Below are 15,850 nucleotides of genomic sequence, written 5' to 3'. Positions count from 1 at the left end.
TTTCTGGGGAAGCAGAAATATCTTGATTGAAGTGGTGTTGCATGGGTGTGTATATTCATCCAAATTGATTGACTTGTACATATACAATGTGTGAATTTTATTGTATGTAAGTTATACTTCAATAAAGTTGATTAAGAAGAAGAGTCAATAGTACCTCCACCATTCAGCTGTGGCAACACAGGGCGGGCAGTGGAGAAAGAAATACAGACAGGACAGAGTGTGTGAAGCTAATGAATTTCACACTGTAAGACTTTCCCTAGCCCTCAACTGTGAAAGTAGGTTCATGGTAACTTCTCAGAAGTCTATGCCATACTGAACGAGAGAGATCCGTAGGACACCACCTCCCCACAGCACATTTTTTGAGGGCAGGTCTTCTAGGCTTTTTTTTTTTTTTTTTTCCTTTTTTGAGACATACTCCTGCTCTGTTGCCCAGGCTGGAGTGCAATGGCGTGATCTCAGCTCACTGCAACCTCCACCTCCTGGGTTCAAATAATTCTCCTGCCTCAGCCTCCCGAGTAGCTGGGATTACAGGCGCCTACCACTATGCCTGGCTAATTTTTGTATTTTTAGTAGAGACAGGGTTTCCACCACACCAGGCTGGTCTCAAACTCCTGACCTCAGGTGATCCACCCATCTCGGCCTCTCAAAAGTGCTGGGATTACAAGCATGAGCCACCATGCCTGGCCAGGTCTCCTAGGCTTTTAAGCATAAAAGTGGGATGCTGCTTAAGACTTCACCACATGGAGTGGGTAACAGGGAACTTCAAGAATCTCATTTGAAAGGAAATATTTTAAAGCTGTCTGGTAAGGTTTCGACCAGGATTCTTGATTTGGTTACTGTATAACATGCTGTATGTGTTGAAAATCCAGTATTATTTAGGTCAGACTACTGTTGAATTGACATGTTTGTGTAGCTTATTAATGCCATGGTTTAGCATGAAAATAACACCACTCCATTCCTTCTTCCAAGACATAACCAAGCTTTTGATTCTGTCAGCAGAACCAGTCACTGGCAATTGCACAATAGCGTGTTTTGTGGTTGTTCAGAAGCATAATTAGAGCCAACATTCTCTGGTGCTTTCTAAGTGCAAGGCCCTGCATGCATTTATAATGTAAGTGCCTTCTGTTCATTTCATTTCATCCTCACAACAGCCTTTTAAGATTTTAGCAGATGAGGAAACTGGGGTCAAGAAAGTTTGGCTAACTTGCTTCAAGGTCACCTCTGTGTGGGGGTCACCTCTGTGTGGGGGTCACCTCTGTGTGGTGGTCACAATGCCATGAGGTTTTGGAGCGAGGGTTGGGCCAGCACCTGTTGCACTGCAGAACTTAATTTTTTTTATTTTTATTTTTTGAGACAGAGTCTTGCTCTGTCGCCAGGCTGGAGTGCAGTGGCGCGATCTTGGCTCACTGCAAGCTCTGCCTCCCAGGTTCACACCATTCTCCTGCCTCAGCCTCCCGAGTAGCTGGGACTACAGGCGCGCACTACCATGCCCGGCTAATTTTGTATTTTTGGTAGAGGTGGGGTTTCACCATGCTAGCCAGTATGGTCTCGATCTCTTGACCTCCTGATCCGCCTGCCTTGGCCTCCCAAAGTACTGGGATTACAGGCGTGAAACACCGCCCCTGGCCAGAGCTTGATTTTTTTTAAAACACTGTACATAAGAGATTAGACTTACTCTTCATGATAAATATATTTGTGTTAATGTTAACAATATTTTACCCCATATTTTCCAATGCCAAGGGAGTGAAACAGGAAAGTATAAAATGAAAAAAAGAAGAAAAAAAAAAAAGCTTGCATTCTATTTATAGGATGTAACTTCTTTTTGATCCTTTGGGATACTATTTCATCTCACCAGACAAGCTTCTATAGTTTCAAAGTCTCTCTCCTAGCAATAGACAAATAAGAAGGTCAGTGCCAGGTATGAATCAACGCTGAGTCACCTGGGGCTGTGTTTTGTCAGTGAATTTCAGCAAGTCTTTGGGTCACAGTTCCCTTCTGCGTAACAGGTAGGAACAGCGCCTTGTAGTTCTTACGTTGGTTATAAAGCACTTTCCTACACACCATGTCGCTTGACCCCAACAATTCTATGAGATAGGAAGGGGTTACATTGTGATTCCATTTACCAATGAGAAGAGGGAGACTGGTAGTGACAAGCACATTTGCTCAAGATGCTCAGTAATGCAAGGGCAGAAATCCTGGACTGCTGATCGCCAGGTGGCCACAAGCAGCCCAGCAGGCTCAAGCATCAGGGTCCAGAGTCCACGTGACATTCAGTTTTGCCTAGAATTTCCTCTCTCAATTTATTTTTATTTATTTATTTTTTTTGAGATGGAGTCTTGCTCTGTCGCCCAGGTTGGAGTGCGGTGGCGCGATCTCAGCTCACTGCAAGCTCCGTCTCCCGGGTTCCTGCCATTCTCCTGCCTCAGGAGTAGCTGGGACTACAGGCGCTGCCACCTCGCCTGGCTAGTTTTTTTTTGTATTTTTTAGTAGAGACGGGGTTTCACCGTGTTGGCTGGGATGGTCTCGATCTCCTGACCTCGTGATCCGCCTGTCTCGGCCTCCCAAAGTGCTGGGATTACAGGCTTGAGCCACCGCGCCAGGCCTTCCTCTCTCAATTTTAACATGGTTAATAGATGTTCAACTTGAGGGTGACAGGAAACAAATATTCCGTTTGGCAAAATACAAAAGTGCATTTCCAAGTGAACACTAAGGTAGGTGCCAGAAAATGACAACAGGCCACCTTAGTCAACGGTGATCGATTACCTGATTTCACCAAACCTAAGATGCTACTGATTCTAGAATGCACCATTATTTTGTACCACTAAGAAAGAAAAGTATGTGTCATCGAACTGTCATACAATATTGATTCTGAGATGCATTCTGACCTCACATGTTGAAACGCATCTTAATATCGATGAAATGCGGTAATGCAAGGCTGGACTTCCTGAACTGGGGATGATAACCTGCTTAGAAGTCACTAGCTCATTAACTTGTCAGTATGACTGAGTAGCAGCAACGCTGAGGGGTGGCGTTATCAGTGAGGAGAGAGGAGCCCAGACAAGGAGGACATCACTCCTGCCATCCAGGAGCCCACATCTTGGTTGGAAGGACTGTCTAGGAAAAGTTCAAGAGTCTGCAGCTGCAGAGCTCTCGACAGCTCTTTGGTAAAAGCAGCTGTCGTGTAAATGACTTCTCAGGTCTCCTTCGTCTCCTCAATTGTCAAAATAAACCAAATTATAAAACACTCAGTTCTTCTGCAAAAATTCTGACGAGGTATTTGAGAATCTAGGGGTCAATTTCTTGACACTTTTTTTCAATGAAATGTTAAAGAGGGAGCTAACATTGACTAAGTACATGATCTATGTCAGGCATTGCCCTAATTCACAAAATTATCACATTTCATTCTCAAAAATGACCTTAGGAGTTGGGCAGTATTATCCCTGTTTAAACAGTGAAGAAACTGGAGTTCAGAAAACCTAAATGGGCAAGGGAAGCCAATCAGGCTTGAACAGCTGAGTTGGTTTAAACCCAAGTTCACCTGAGCCTCAAGGCCACGTACTTTCCACTGGACAGGACGGAAAGCATGGGCTTGCAAAGACTTGTAAACGCTTGAAGATCACTGCCAGACTAAACCAAGGAAGGCTGATACCCCAATTACACAGTAAATACCAAAACCTCTTCTGCTACAGGACACCTCGTTCAACTCGCGGACCTGTTTAATCAGCAGGGTGGCCGTTTATGGGTGAAGAGGGTAGCGGCATGGCACACTGCGAGCAGCGGGGGAGATGGCCTTGCCGGGGGGGGGCCCGGGGACCAACCGCTAGTGAGAAAGCTGCTGCCGTAATTCACCTCGGCTCCCCAACGGCCTGCCCTCGGCAGTAGCATGGAAATAGGATGTAAAACGGATAATAAATCCACAGGATTTAGGGGAGACAAAAACAAAGGAAGATTGTCAGGAAAAAACCAGAGGCGTTTTAGAACAGCAGTGACCTCCCAGGGTGACTCTGCTCCCTCCCGCTCTCCCCAGGGGACATTTGGCAATGTCCAGAGGCATTTTTCATTGTCATCCTTCGGAGTGGGGTGCTACTGGCATCTCGTGGGTAGGGGCCAGGTATGTTCCCTCTTCAACAAAGAATTATCGGGTCCAAAATATCCATAGTGCCGGGGCTGAGAAACCTGACTCTGGAACGAACTTAGGGAAACAAAAGTGGTGAAGACATTGCCCTTACCAAGCAGCTCATGAACCAAAAAGGCAAAGAAATCACAGGGACTGGCTCTGCATGGACTCCAAGTGCTCACCAGGAAACTGACCACGCACCTGTCCAGTCACCCCTGTGACTGACCACTGTGTGCACCTGATTCACGCCGGGCTCGAGAGGAGCTGGAGAGGAGGAGAACAGGCATGGCGCTGGCCCTCAAGGTGTCAACGTCTGTCCAGAGGAGACAGATGTGCGGAAACACACACCTGGGTCCGTAAATATATGTGTGTGCTTGTACACACAGGCAGAAAACCCCAAAAAGGAATGCACCAAAATCCTACCAATGATAACTCAAAATCATCATTTTCTTCGTATTTTCAATGAAAATATGAACGAATTAAAAAATGAAAAAAAAGCCAATGTTTTTCAGTGAACACGTTATACTTTCATCAGTTCTGATAAAACAGGCATATCCCAGGGTCACACATTCTCGCCAGTTGCCCCACTCTGGTACGGCAAAGGAGGCCAAGATGGGGAGGGAGCAACGGAGCAGAGGAAGGATCAATGATTTTGTTCGTTCGTTTTCAGACAAGGTCTCCCTCTGTCCCCCAGGCTGGAGTGCAGCAGTGTAATCATAGCTCACTGCAGCCTCAACCTCCCAGGTCAAGTGATGCTCCCACCTCAGCCTCCCAAACAGCTGGGACTCCAGGTGTGCGCCACCACACCCAGATACTTTTAAAAATTTTTTGTAGAGACGGGTGTCTTGTTATGTTGTTCAGGCTGGTCTCGAACTCCTGGCCTCAAGCCATCCCTCCCAAAGCACGGGGATTACAGGAATGCACCACCACGCCCAGCCTGTTCCCACTGTTAACACTCTTCGCTGCCAACAGGTGAAACTGCTGTCTTTCATCCACTGAAGCCCTTCAGCAAATGTTTTTTTTTGAGACGGAGTCTTACTCTGTCGCCCAGGCTGGAGTGCAGTGGCGCAATCTCGGCTCACTGCAAGCTCCGCCTCCCGGGTTCACACCATTCTCCTGCCTCAGCCTCCCGAGTAGCTGGGACTACAGGCGCCCGCCACTGCGCCCGGCTAATTTTTTATATTTTTAGTAGAGACGGGGTTTCACCATGGTCTCGATCTCCTGACCTTGTGATCCGCCCACCTCGGCCTCCCAAAGTGCTGGGATTACAGGCGTGAGCCACCGCGCCCGGCCAGCAAATGTTTACTCAACACCCACTGCGTGTCAGGCACTGTCCCATGGACTCAAGATACAACAGTGGACAAGACATACAACAATCCCTGCCCTTGTGGTGTTTCTGTTTTAGCAAGGGGAAGCAGACAGAGGACCAGTAAGTGAAATATAAAATACCTGTATGTTCCATGGGTATAACAGAGAGAAATAAAGCAGAGAAGAGGGCTAGAGAATGGTGAGAGGGTTATGATCTATATAGGAAAGTCACAGAAGCCCTTGCTGGGGTGGGGTTGCAGAGGTAAGTGGAGGCTGGCTACCAAGGGCTTGTAAGCTAGTGTGAGAGCTTGGCTTTGTCCTGCATGAGATGGAAGGCCACCGGAAAGTTTTGAAGAGAAAAGTGACAAGATCTGACATGTCACAACAGGATTGCTGCCCTAACTAACTCAGAAAGACCAATGAGGAGGCGCCGCCTAATAAGCCAGGATGAGCCAGGATAAGACGGGTAGAGGAGGTGAGAAGTCATCAGAGGGGCTGGGAATGTTCTGAATTTGGATTTGGTAAGAATCACTGATGGATTCGATGTCAGAAGGGAGAGAAGGGAAAAGTCAAGACTGACTCCAGGGTTTACAGCATGAGCAACAAGGAGGATGAGATGGAGAGGGCTGTGGGAAGGCAGGGACGACTTCAGAGGCGTGTAATTCTGTAGACAAGGTACTGCTTCAGCAACACCGGTCTGGAGTTCAAGAGAGAGGAGCAGGCAAGACACAAAAACGTGAGGTTCCTAAGGGTAGAGACAGTACTTACAGCCATCAGTACAGTACAGTCACGCGTCGCCTAACGACAGGGATCCCTCCTGAGAAGCACGTCATTAGGCCACGTCATCACTGTGTGAAGTCAGAGTGAACCTACACAAACCTAGATGGTAGAGTCTATTATACACCCAAGTGAGATGCTCTAGCTGATTGCTCCTGGGCTGCAAACCTGCACTGCATGTGACTGTACCAAATACTCTAGGCAGCTGGAACACGGTGGTAAGTATTCATGTATCTAAACAAATATAAACACAGAAAAGGCACAGTGAAATATCTTATGCGACCACTGTGGTCTATGCAGTCCATCAATAACCGAAACATCTTTATGCAGTGTATAACTGTACACAGAGAAGATAAGAGGTCCAAAGAGATAGAGAAAATCAGGTAAGCTGCTGCCAATGAGCACAAAGGGAAACTGGAAGAGTGAGATGTCCTGGAAGCCAAGTGCAGATTGTGCAGCAAAGGGGAGCAATAGGCCAGGAGGGGTGGCTCACACCTGCAATCCCAGAGCTCCCACGTTCCCAGAGGCCACGGTGGGAGGGTCACTTGAAGTGGAGTTCAAGACCAGCCTGGACAACATAAGGAGACCCTATCTCTACAAAAAATTTAAAAATCAGTTGGACATGGTTGTGCGTGCCTGTAGTCCCAGCTGCTCAGGAGGCTGAGGCAGGAGGATCACCTGAGCTTAGGAGTTGGAAGCTGCAGTGAGCTATGATTGAGCCACCGCACTCCAGCCTGGGTGACAAGAGCAATGCCTCTAAGATCAATGCACCTGCCCATGAAACTGGAGACCTTTTTCCTAATAGTTATTTTCTAACTATATTTAATAAGACCTTAGTGAATACTGGTGCTGGACAACCTGGAACCAAAGAGATGAGTTAGAGATGGAGACAACAGCTTGGAATGAGGGCCTAGAATTGTTTCATTCAGCAATGACTGAGAGCCTGTGACGTGGGGCATTGGGTGTGGAGCACTCACGGAACCCCAATCCAGTTCCTTTCACCACTTCTCAATCTGATCCCACAGATGGGTGAAATAGATTCCACTAGTAATGGCAGCACCTGACGACCTAGCCTGAGCAAGAGGTCGGCTCTGTGCTTCCTCCAGGTTCTCCTGCTTGGCCTGGGCAGCTTCCTCTGATTTCCTGTTCCCTCTGCATTTCTACTGTATACTGGAAACCACCTTCCACGTGTAGCATCCCAAGTTGATCTTAGGCACAGGATACGGGAGATGGAAGACTTGGAAGGTTCTGGAATACTGCACACTTGCTACTCACACATAGTAGAAGTTATGAGAACAATAGCTCCTAAAGTTCAGGAGCTATATATTTTTTCTTTTTTTCTTTTTTTCTTTTTAGAGACAAGGGTCTCACACTGTTGCTCAGGTTGGAGCACAGCGGCACTATCGTAGCTCACTGCAGCCTCACACTCCAAGGCTCGAGTGATCCTCCCACTAGAAGAAACAGACAGGAACAGAGAGCAGCTGGGGCCGGCAGCTACTCCCAACACAGGGCCTTTTTGAGACACCGAAAGCTGAAGGGCGGGGAAGAGCCATGCCAGACAGAGGGGACCAGGAGCAGTCAGCAGAGGGAGCACAGACGCGAGGGCCCTGAAAGAGCATGGGTGTTCATACAACTTCAAGGGGGCCCCTATCAGGAACTGGGTGGGAGAGGGCACTGTTCAAGACGAGGCTGCAGTGGCAGGGGAGGCAGGCTGCGGAGGGCTTGGGAGACCACGCTGCCAAGCCTGGGTTGTGTTTTAAGCTGCAGTGATGGTAAGGAGGGTATTCCAGGGAAGTGTGAAATCTCCCTGTTGATATCAGGAATGATACACAAAACTGGCAGGAAAGAGGACTACATGTGCGCTGGCTCAGTACCTGACACCTCCATAAGAGATGCCATTCACTTAGAGAAGCTGGGAGATTCAGCAGGTGAGAGCAGGGCTGGGGGGGACAGTTGTCCCTGGGCCCTCACAAGTTAAAGGACCTGATTCAACCCCCTAGGTCAGGCACTCACCCCCACGCTGGGGAAGGGCCTTGATCGGGAAAGCAAGTGGGTCCTACTAGTCAGCCGGAGGCCCCTGCCTGGCAAGGTGCACGCTCACTAACAAGGGGTCCCTGACAGCACCCAGCCTGTGGCTGGGTGTTTGGATGTTCAGTAGGGCTGACTCTGAGCGTTCATAGATGAACCAGATGCCTTTAGGTGGAAACGCATTCGCAAGTTGGCCACAGGGGGTGCCCCTCCATTCCCTCTTGTATTCTAAGCCCTCTCCTCTTCCCTCACTCAGTTCAGCCACCCACCTGGCTCCTGGGGCCCCCAGGTGGGAGGTCCTCAAACCTTTCCCTTCACAGCAAACTGCTCTGTCTCACAGGGTAGGTGGCCCTGGCCTAGGAGAAAAGGAGAAGTCTCAAGTAGCATCTCCCCCACCTTGTATTTGAAGCTTTTTTTTTTTTTGAGATGGAGTCTTGCTCTGTTGTCCAGGCTGTAGTGCGGTGGCAAATTCTTGGCTCACTGCAACCTCCACCTCCCGGGTTCACGCCATTCTCCTGCCTCAGCCTCCCGAGTAGCTGGGCCTACAGGTGCCCGCCACCACGCACAGCTAATTTTTTGTATTTTTAGTATTTTTAGTAGAGACAGGGTTTCATTTTTATTTTTTATTTTTATTTTTTTGAGACGGAGTCTCGCTCTGTCGCCCAGGCTGGAGTGCAGTGGCGCAATCTCGGCTCACTGCAAGCTCCGCCTCCCGGGTTCACGCCATTCTCCTGCCTCAGCCTCCCGAGTAGCTGGGACTACAGGCCCCCGCCACTGCGCCCGGCTAATTTTTTTCTGTTTTTTAGTAGAGACGGGGTTTCACCATGATCTCGATCTCCTGACCTTGTGATCCACCCGCCTCGGCCTCCCAAAGTGCTGGGATTACAGGCGTGAGCCACCGCGCCCGGCCGAGACAGGGTTTCACCATGTTGGTCAGGTTGGTCTTGAACTCCTGACCTCAAATGATCCTCGGCCTCCCAAAGTGCTGGGATTACAGGTGTGAGCCGCCGTGCCCAGCATAAAGTTGATTTTAGATATTACTTCACAGAGGTTACCTTTTTAAGAATAACAAAATGTAACAAGTTACGATTTTGGATGATTTCCAAATCCAGGGAACATATCAGCATTTGCTTCGTTTAAACGACAGATACCTCTGAGATGGGGTCAGCAGGACCCCTTCCTTTTCAGCCAGGGACTAGCTGGATTCTCAGTCAGCGGAGTTCTCCTTTCCCATCGACCTGCCTGCCTCTTCCTTCCCTTCGTGGCAGCTCACCCTGAGCATCTGTGCTCTCCCAGTCATTCCACAAACCTCTCTTCCTGTCGTGTAATGATCAGAATGACTCCTATGCCTGATGGGACACAGTCACTGTCCATGAGACGCATTTTCCTGGAGAAGGGCTGACATAAACAGTGGCTGATGCTAGCGTCCCACATAAAGCCGCCTCCATCTTTCAAAGCAGAGCAAGTCCAGGGCAGGTGCCAAGGGGTTCTAGCGGCCGTGCCAGCCAGCCCGCATCAATATCGCCATGAAAGCTGTTGCGTCTAGAGCCCCACAAGGCTCCAGGCATGGTCCAGATGCTTTATGTACGCTAGTCCTAGCCACCACATACCACACAGCAACCGTGTGAGATAGGTATAAAGTTACTGTTTCCAGTATACAAGTAAGAAAACCGAGACACAGAGAAGTCAGGTAACCTGCCCTGCCTCAGGTGACACAGCTGTGCTGGGGTTCACACCCAGGAAGTCTGCCTCAAAAGCCTTCCTCGTCCCAGAGTATACCCTGCCAGCCTCATCCCAGAGTGTACGCTGCCAGCCTCGTCCCAGAGGAGTGTACCCTGCCAGCCTCGTCCCCGAGTGTACCCTGCCAGCCTTGTGCCCGAGTGTACCCTGCCAGCCTCATCCCCGAGTGTACCCTGCCAGCCTCGTCCCAGAGGAGTGTACCCTGCCAGCCTCGTCCCCGAGTGTACCCTGCCAGCCTCGTGCCCGAGTGTACCCTCCCAGCACAACTGAGGGTGCCCCCTCTTCCCTCACTCACCAGCCCCCGCTCCCAAGGGGGAGCTCCAAATTCTAGTTCTCAATTTATATACACAATCTCTTTAAAAGTTCAGTTGCTTTGATTGCAGGTCTCATACCCCCAAACAAGATTTCTAAGCAAATTCAGTAATTCTTTACTCAAAATTTCTCAGGAGAAACTTCTCAACAAATACGGGTGAAATCTGTAACCTTAGGGAGAAGTCTACGACAGGCACTCAACTTTGCCCCGACTGCCCAGAGCAAGACAAGCCTGCTGCCACCTGCGGGATATTCACCGGTAAGAGCAATGGGTGCGGGGCCACTGGCCTCTTGCCCATGTCCATCCACTGGTTAAGTTCAGAAAGTGTCACCAGCGCAGGCACGACACCAGCAAGAGCCCAGGAGCTCAGGGCCGCTCTGCGGCTGCACACCTTCGGTTCTGGGCCTGACCTCTCCAAGAGAAGCCAGACTGACAGCAGCAAACAGGATGGCCACCAGCTGGCCTCGGAAAAGCTTTGTTACTTTACATTTTTCATAACATTATATTTTTTATGTTATAGTTTTTGCTTCCCAACAGGACTCAGAGCAAATCCAACAATTAATCATTTGCAGATAACTCTAAAGTGACCTTTGGGGGCTAAAGTGTGTAAACCAGGAACTTTTGAGTTCATTGCCTTTTCTAAGCCAAGGCCAGCTATCATTTCCCAGGCCTCAGTAAATCCACTGTATAAATTAGACAGGAGTAACCTTTTACGAGTTAGCATTTCTGGGGCTCTAGGAGGCTACAGAGGAGAGGAGACTGGACATCCCTTTAAGAAAGGTTGGGGTACCTCCCCCGAGGAACGCAGGCACCAGCCCCAAAGTCACCCAAAGCTGGAGACAGAGGCTTGTCATAATCTCCCAGATGCCAGCGAACCACAGAGGCCCCTGGCAGGCCCAAGCCCAAAGCCAGGAGCACAACCTGAGCCTCCAGCTTGACCACAAACCCTGCCTCTGAGACCACGACTGGTGAAACAGTAACTCTGTGAAAGCAGCAGGCCCAGAGCACCCACCCGCCCTCTGGTGGGGACACCCCAGGCCTGTCCACAGCTGAGGGATTCCCAAACCTGAAAGAGCTGGAGCTGTTCAGAGTGACAGGACGTTAGAGCTGGAAGGGGCCTCTGGGACCAACTAACCCAATGCTCTCACTTTATAGAAAAGACAAGCAAGGCCGGGCAAGGTGGCTCGTGTCTATAATCCCAGAACTTTGGGAGGCTGAGGCAGGAGGATCACTTAAGCCCAGGAATTCAAGACCAGCCTGGGCAACATAGTGAAACCCGATTTATACAAAAAATTAAAAAAAAAAAATTAGCCAGCTGTGATGGTGCATGCCTCCTACAGTCCCAGTTACCGGGGAGACTGAGGTGAGAGCATCACTCGAGCCCAGGAGGTTGAGGCTGCAGTGAGCCATTATCACACCACTGCACTCTAGTCTGAGCAACAGAGAAAGACTCTGTAAAAAAAAAAAAAGGAAAGAAAAGAAAATATTACTGAGACCCACAGAGAAGCTACCGTGTGCACCCCCACCCACTCAAACACACTCCCCAGCAAAACCTCAAGAAAAGACAGTGATGCAAAGAACAGGACATCCAGGTGAGTTGGCTTCTTAGGGGAGTTGGAGGTTTGGGGAGACAAAGACCTTCTCAGAGAACGTCCCTGTCCCTTTAAGGGCTGCACTGCTGCCAGCACCCTATGTGCTTACCCAAAGGGGATCCAAGAGCCTGGCAGCCAGGCTGGGCAATGATTACAGTCAGCACAGCCCCCTGAGGACCTTAAGTGACAGCTAGAGTCTGGAAGGGTTAGGGGAGAGCATCTTCCCCCAGTACCGAACCAGGTTCCAAATCAACCAGGAGGAAAGAGTTGGGAAGAAAGCCACATGGGTGGAGAAGCAGTGGGGAGAGAGACCAACTTTAGAAAGTCTGGAAGAGGATTCATGCAGCACAAAAAGACCAAACTGCAACCACAGGGGCGAAGAAGTCAGGAAATGCTGCCGCAGCAGCCAGCCCAGTGGCGAGACCGCAAGCCAGTGGGTCAAACTGGGATGGAGGGGGCGGAGGTTTAAATTTAGCCAGGTAAACAGAGCCGGGCCAGGGGTGGAGAGGGCCTGGCAGGGGCTGTGCAGTCACCTGCTCTACAGAGTTGGGGCAGTTCTCGCTGAAGGGAACAGTCCAGTCAGAACTGTACCAAACAGTTTCCATTTTCCGGGTTCCTCCAGCATGCTGCTTCAGGGAGTGCACAGGCTGCACCCCAGCGATGGACAGAAGGTTAGTTTTACTTTAAAGGGTGGCTCAGATTTAAAATGAGCATGTTTCTTCATCTATATGGCAATATCGATGCACAGTCCCTCTGCTGGATGTTTCTGGACTCCTAGATACGGTGAAGACGCTCAATGGAAACCAGCCAAGGCTGCCCTTAACTGGAGCTCCGACATGCTCTCATTGCCCCCGGGGTTTTACATCTATTGCTGCTGTGTGTCTTCAGAGACCTGACGGAGTTACCGAACAACCAGGAACTACCACCAGGACCAAACACTCTGAGGACTGCGTTCGGGAGTGGCGCCGGAGCAAAGGTGGGCTCTGAAGACCTGCTTAGAAGATTAAGGAGATAAATGGCAGGCGGTTTGAAAAGGAGCCAGAGAGAAGCAGCAGCTCTCGCAGACGTGAGAGCTTTTGTGAACTGACTGGTTTCTATTTCAAAGACGACGACGACTATCACTTCATGTGAAAACTTTCCTCCATGCTAGAGAAGTCAAGCTGTAACAATCCAGAAACCAGCAGAACCGTCCTAGAATTAAAAATTAGAACAGACCAGCCTAGTCCTCTGCCTTTCTTGATTTTGAAGAAGAGCAAACAAAACATCTTTCAGCTGCCACTAGAGTCAGAGAGTGAAATACACAAGGGAAGAAGAATCCCAGATTTTTTCCTTTTGCAGCATTTGGCTCCCAGCAATTTTGGCAATATCCCTTTAACTTAGGCTTTTTGGACAGAAAAAAATTTAGAAAAGGGTGGTTTCAAGTCAGTAACAAACCCCTGGTGATATTACAATCACCAAATGAACTAAAGAGGGGACTGGTTTCAGACACCCTGGAGAAACACACAGACACACACCCTCACTCACCTATTCATATTCAAATAGATATGATATCAGAGCCTGGGAAAGTACGAAATCCATCGGTGGAAAAAGACCAGCAAGCTCCTCCGAGCCTGGCTCCTGTTCCCCTGGCAGGCAGATCCCACAGAGCGCCGTCCGCCCTTGGCCTGACTGTCTTTAAGAAGAGAGAGAAAGGGAAGGGGAGATGTCTCTCCCCGCTGCTCTTGGGTACTGACCCATCCATTGTCGCTTTAGGTTCCTTTACTTCCTTCACCTCCTGCCCTGTTGTCCGCGCCACCTGCACCTGTTAGTAAAAAGCCCTGGTTTTAACTGTGACCCTTCCCTTGGACTGCTGGACCTGTCATCACCATGAAGACTCCAGCTCCATCACTCCTCTCACAAGGGTGCCTAAGAGGTCTCTTTCAGCACTGCCGCCCTTCCAAGGAGACACACCTCCTCCTTCTCGCTATTTATAACCACAAATCTTGTGTGTCAAAGACAGAACAGACACTATTTTGAGATGGAGGAAAACCAGCCCTCAGTCTTTCACCTCTAATAGGCCGGTGTGTTTGCCAGGACCTGTGTGTGTGAGCCTAGGCAGGGGTGTGGGTGCAAGCTCCAGGTCTGGCATCCACTCCTCTGTGTCTGAGATGGGGAGTCCTGCCTTTGATAAGTGAATTCTGCCGGTTAATCGGACAGCAGGAGAGGCTGGGTGCAAGAAAGGGTCCTTAGGCTCTCTGAGGACGTGCCCGCTGCTGCCTGGGCTCTCTGTTGCCTTAGGGGCCAGCCACAGGAGGGGCTCCCTAAGCATCCCCCCGTGCGCTTGGATGAGTGCTGGTGGCTGGCTAGCAGCTGACCCTGCCCTGCCGAGCCAGGGTTTGCGGCTACACACTGACGACATGGGCACAGACGTCCCATCGCAGCTCTGGTGAATGGGCACATTCCAGGGCCCCTGGAGCAGTGTGGGGGATTGATTCTGTGATCCCAACCTTTCTCCTCCAGGTACCAGGCTGAACCTCTGCCCAGGGCAGTAGCAACTGGAAGCTGTTGCCAACGTGGCCAGGTGGCAAAAGCAGTGAAGCAGGGCCCGGGTAAAGTGGAGAGGAACACCCGACACACACACCCCTTCCGCTGAGTAACCAACCCAGGGCCGGAGCCGCCTCAGTTTCCCTGCCTGTAAAACAGAGCCAGCCAGGCTCCCAGCAAACCGAACTGCCTCTCCCAACGACTTGCAGCACGCAAACCTCCCGGAGTCTGGCTCCGACCGGAGCGCTGGCCACACGTCCACCGAGGCCCCAGGAAGGTGGAGGAGGAGGTCACGTCCCGCCTGTCCCACGGCGGGGACGTGGAGCGCCGGAGCAACCGGAGAAACACAAAGCTGAGCGGCACTCGGGCTCGACCTGCCCGGTCCAGGCAGAAATGCAGGCACCAGCTCGCTTCTGGCGGGTAAAGGAATCCAGATGTGGTCCTGGAGCTGGGCTGCCCGATGCCGGCGCAGACCTCGGCGGCGGGTCCAGGCTGGGCCCGAGCAAACCCGGGAGAGTGAGCGCGAAGCTCAGGGGCCCACCCGCCCCCCTCTCGGACAGCCGCGGGCAGTGCCCGCCCCGCCTGCGCTGCCGCCCCCGGAGCCCACCTGCCCGCGCCGAGCGCCCGGCGGTCCCCAGCTTTGTTCGCCGCCCCCGCCCGGGGCGCCTCCCTTCCCCCCACCTGACCCCGCCGTCGCCGCCGCGGCCCACCCCGGCCCTCCCCGGCCCTCCCCGACCGACGCCCGCGGCGCGCAGACCCACCCGGCGGAGACCCAGCGGGGCCGGGAAGGTGGAGGAGCCGCGCGAGGTTCCGCGGCGGGGCCGTCCCGGGGGCGAGGCCGGCGCTTACCTGCATGTCCCGCCGCTTGTCAGGCCCGCGGGCTCCGGGCGCCGCTCGGCCCGGCCCGGCTCTTCCTGCGCTCGGCTGCGCGGGGTCGGCGGGCGAGGCGCGGCCCGGGGGGCGCAGGGGGCGGCTGGCGGGGCCCGGGGCAGACCCTGCCCGCTCCTCTCAGCGCTCTGGCCGCTCGGGCCGCCGCATCCGACTCCTCATCCGCGGCCGGGGCGGGGGCTGGGGGCGCGGGCGGGCGTGCTCGGCTCCCGGGGTCCCGCCGCGGCGTCTCGAGCCCCCCAGATGCCGGGGCAGCCTCCGAGGGGCCAGCGGAGCCCGGCCAGGCAGCCCCGGAGCTCGGAGTCCGCGCGCCCTTCACCGCCGGGAGGGCTCCCTGCTCCGCGCCGGGGACCCCGAACTCGGCCGGGGGGACGGTCGGGGCTGCGGAGCCTGCGGCCGAGGCGGAGAGAGGCCCTGGGGGCCGCCGTCGGTCTCCCTGGGCTGCGCGCCCGGCTCCGGAGCGCGGGACCCGGGGAAGTTTCGGCCGCAGTTGGCTGCGGGGCGGGTGGCGGCCGCGGCCGGGAGTGCAGGGGCCGGCGCTGGGCGAGTGGATCCCGGGGGCGC

General features: G+C 52.2%; 1 protein-coding gene across 1 annotated transcript in view; it reads right to left on the bottom strand.

Annotated features, from left to right (window-relative positions):
* WNT5B (Wnt family member 5B) overlaps positions 1–15,349 on the bottom strand; it is a 124,464-nt gene extending 109,115 nt beyond the window's left edge. Inside the window, exon 1 of the mRNA XM_007967156.3 lies at positions 15,248–15,349. Within this exon, the coding sequence (XP_007965347.1) occupies positions 15,248–15,253 (6 nt within the window). The 5' untranslated portion in view covers positions 15,254–15,349. The remainder of the gene's footprint in view (positions 1–15,247) is intronic.
* Positions 15,350–15,850: the final 501 nt, after the last annotated feature.

Source organism: Chlorocebus sabaeus, chromosome 11, assembly GCF_047675955.1.
Source record: "Chlorocebus sabaeus isolate Y175 chromosome 11, mChlSab1.0.hap1, whole genome shotgun sequence".
NCBI lineage: Eukaryota > Metazoa > Chordata > Mammalia > Primates > Cercopithecidae > Chlorocebus > Chlorocebus sabaeus.
This window is presented reverse-complemented; position numbering and strand designations above follow the sequence as displayed.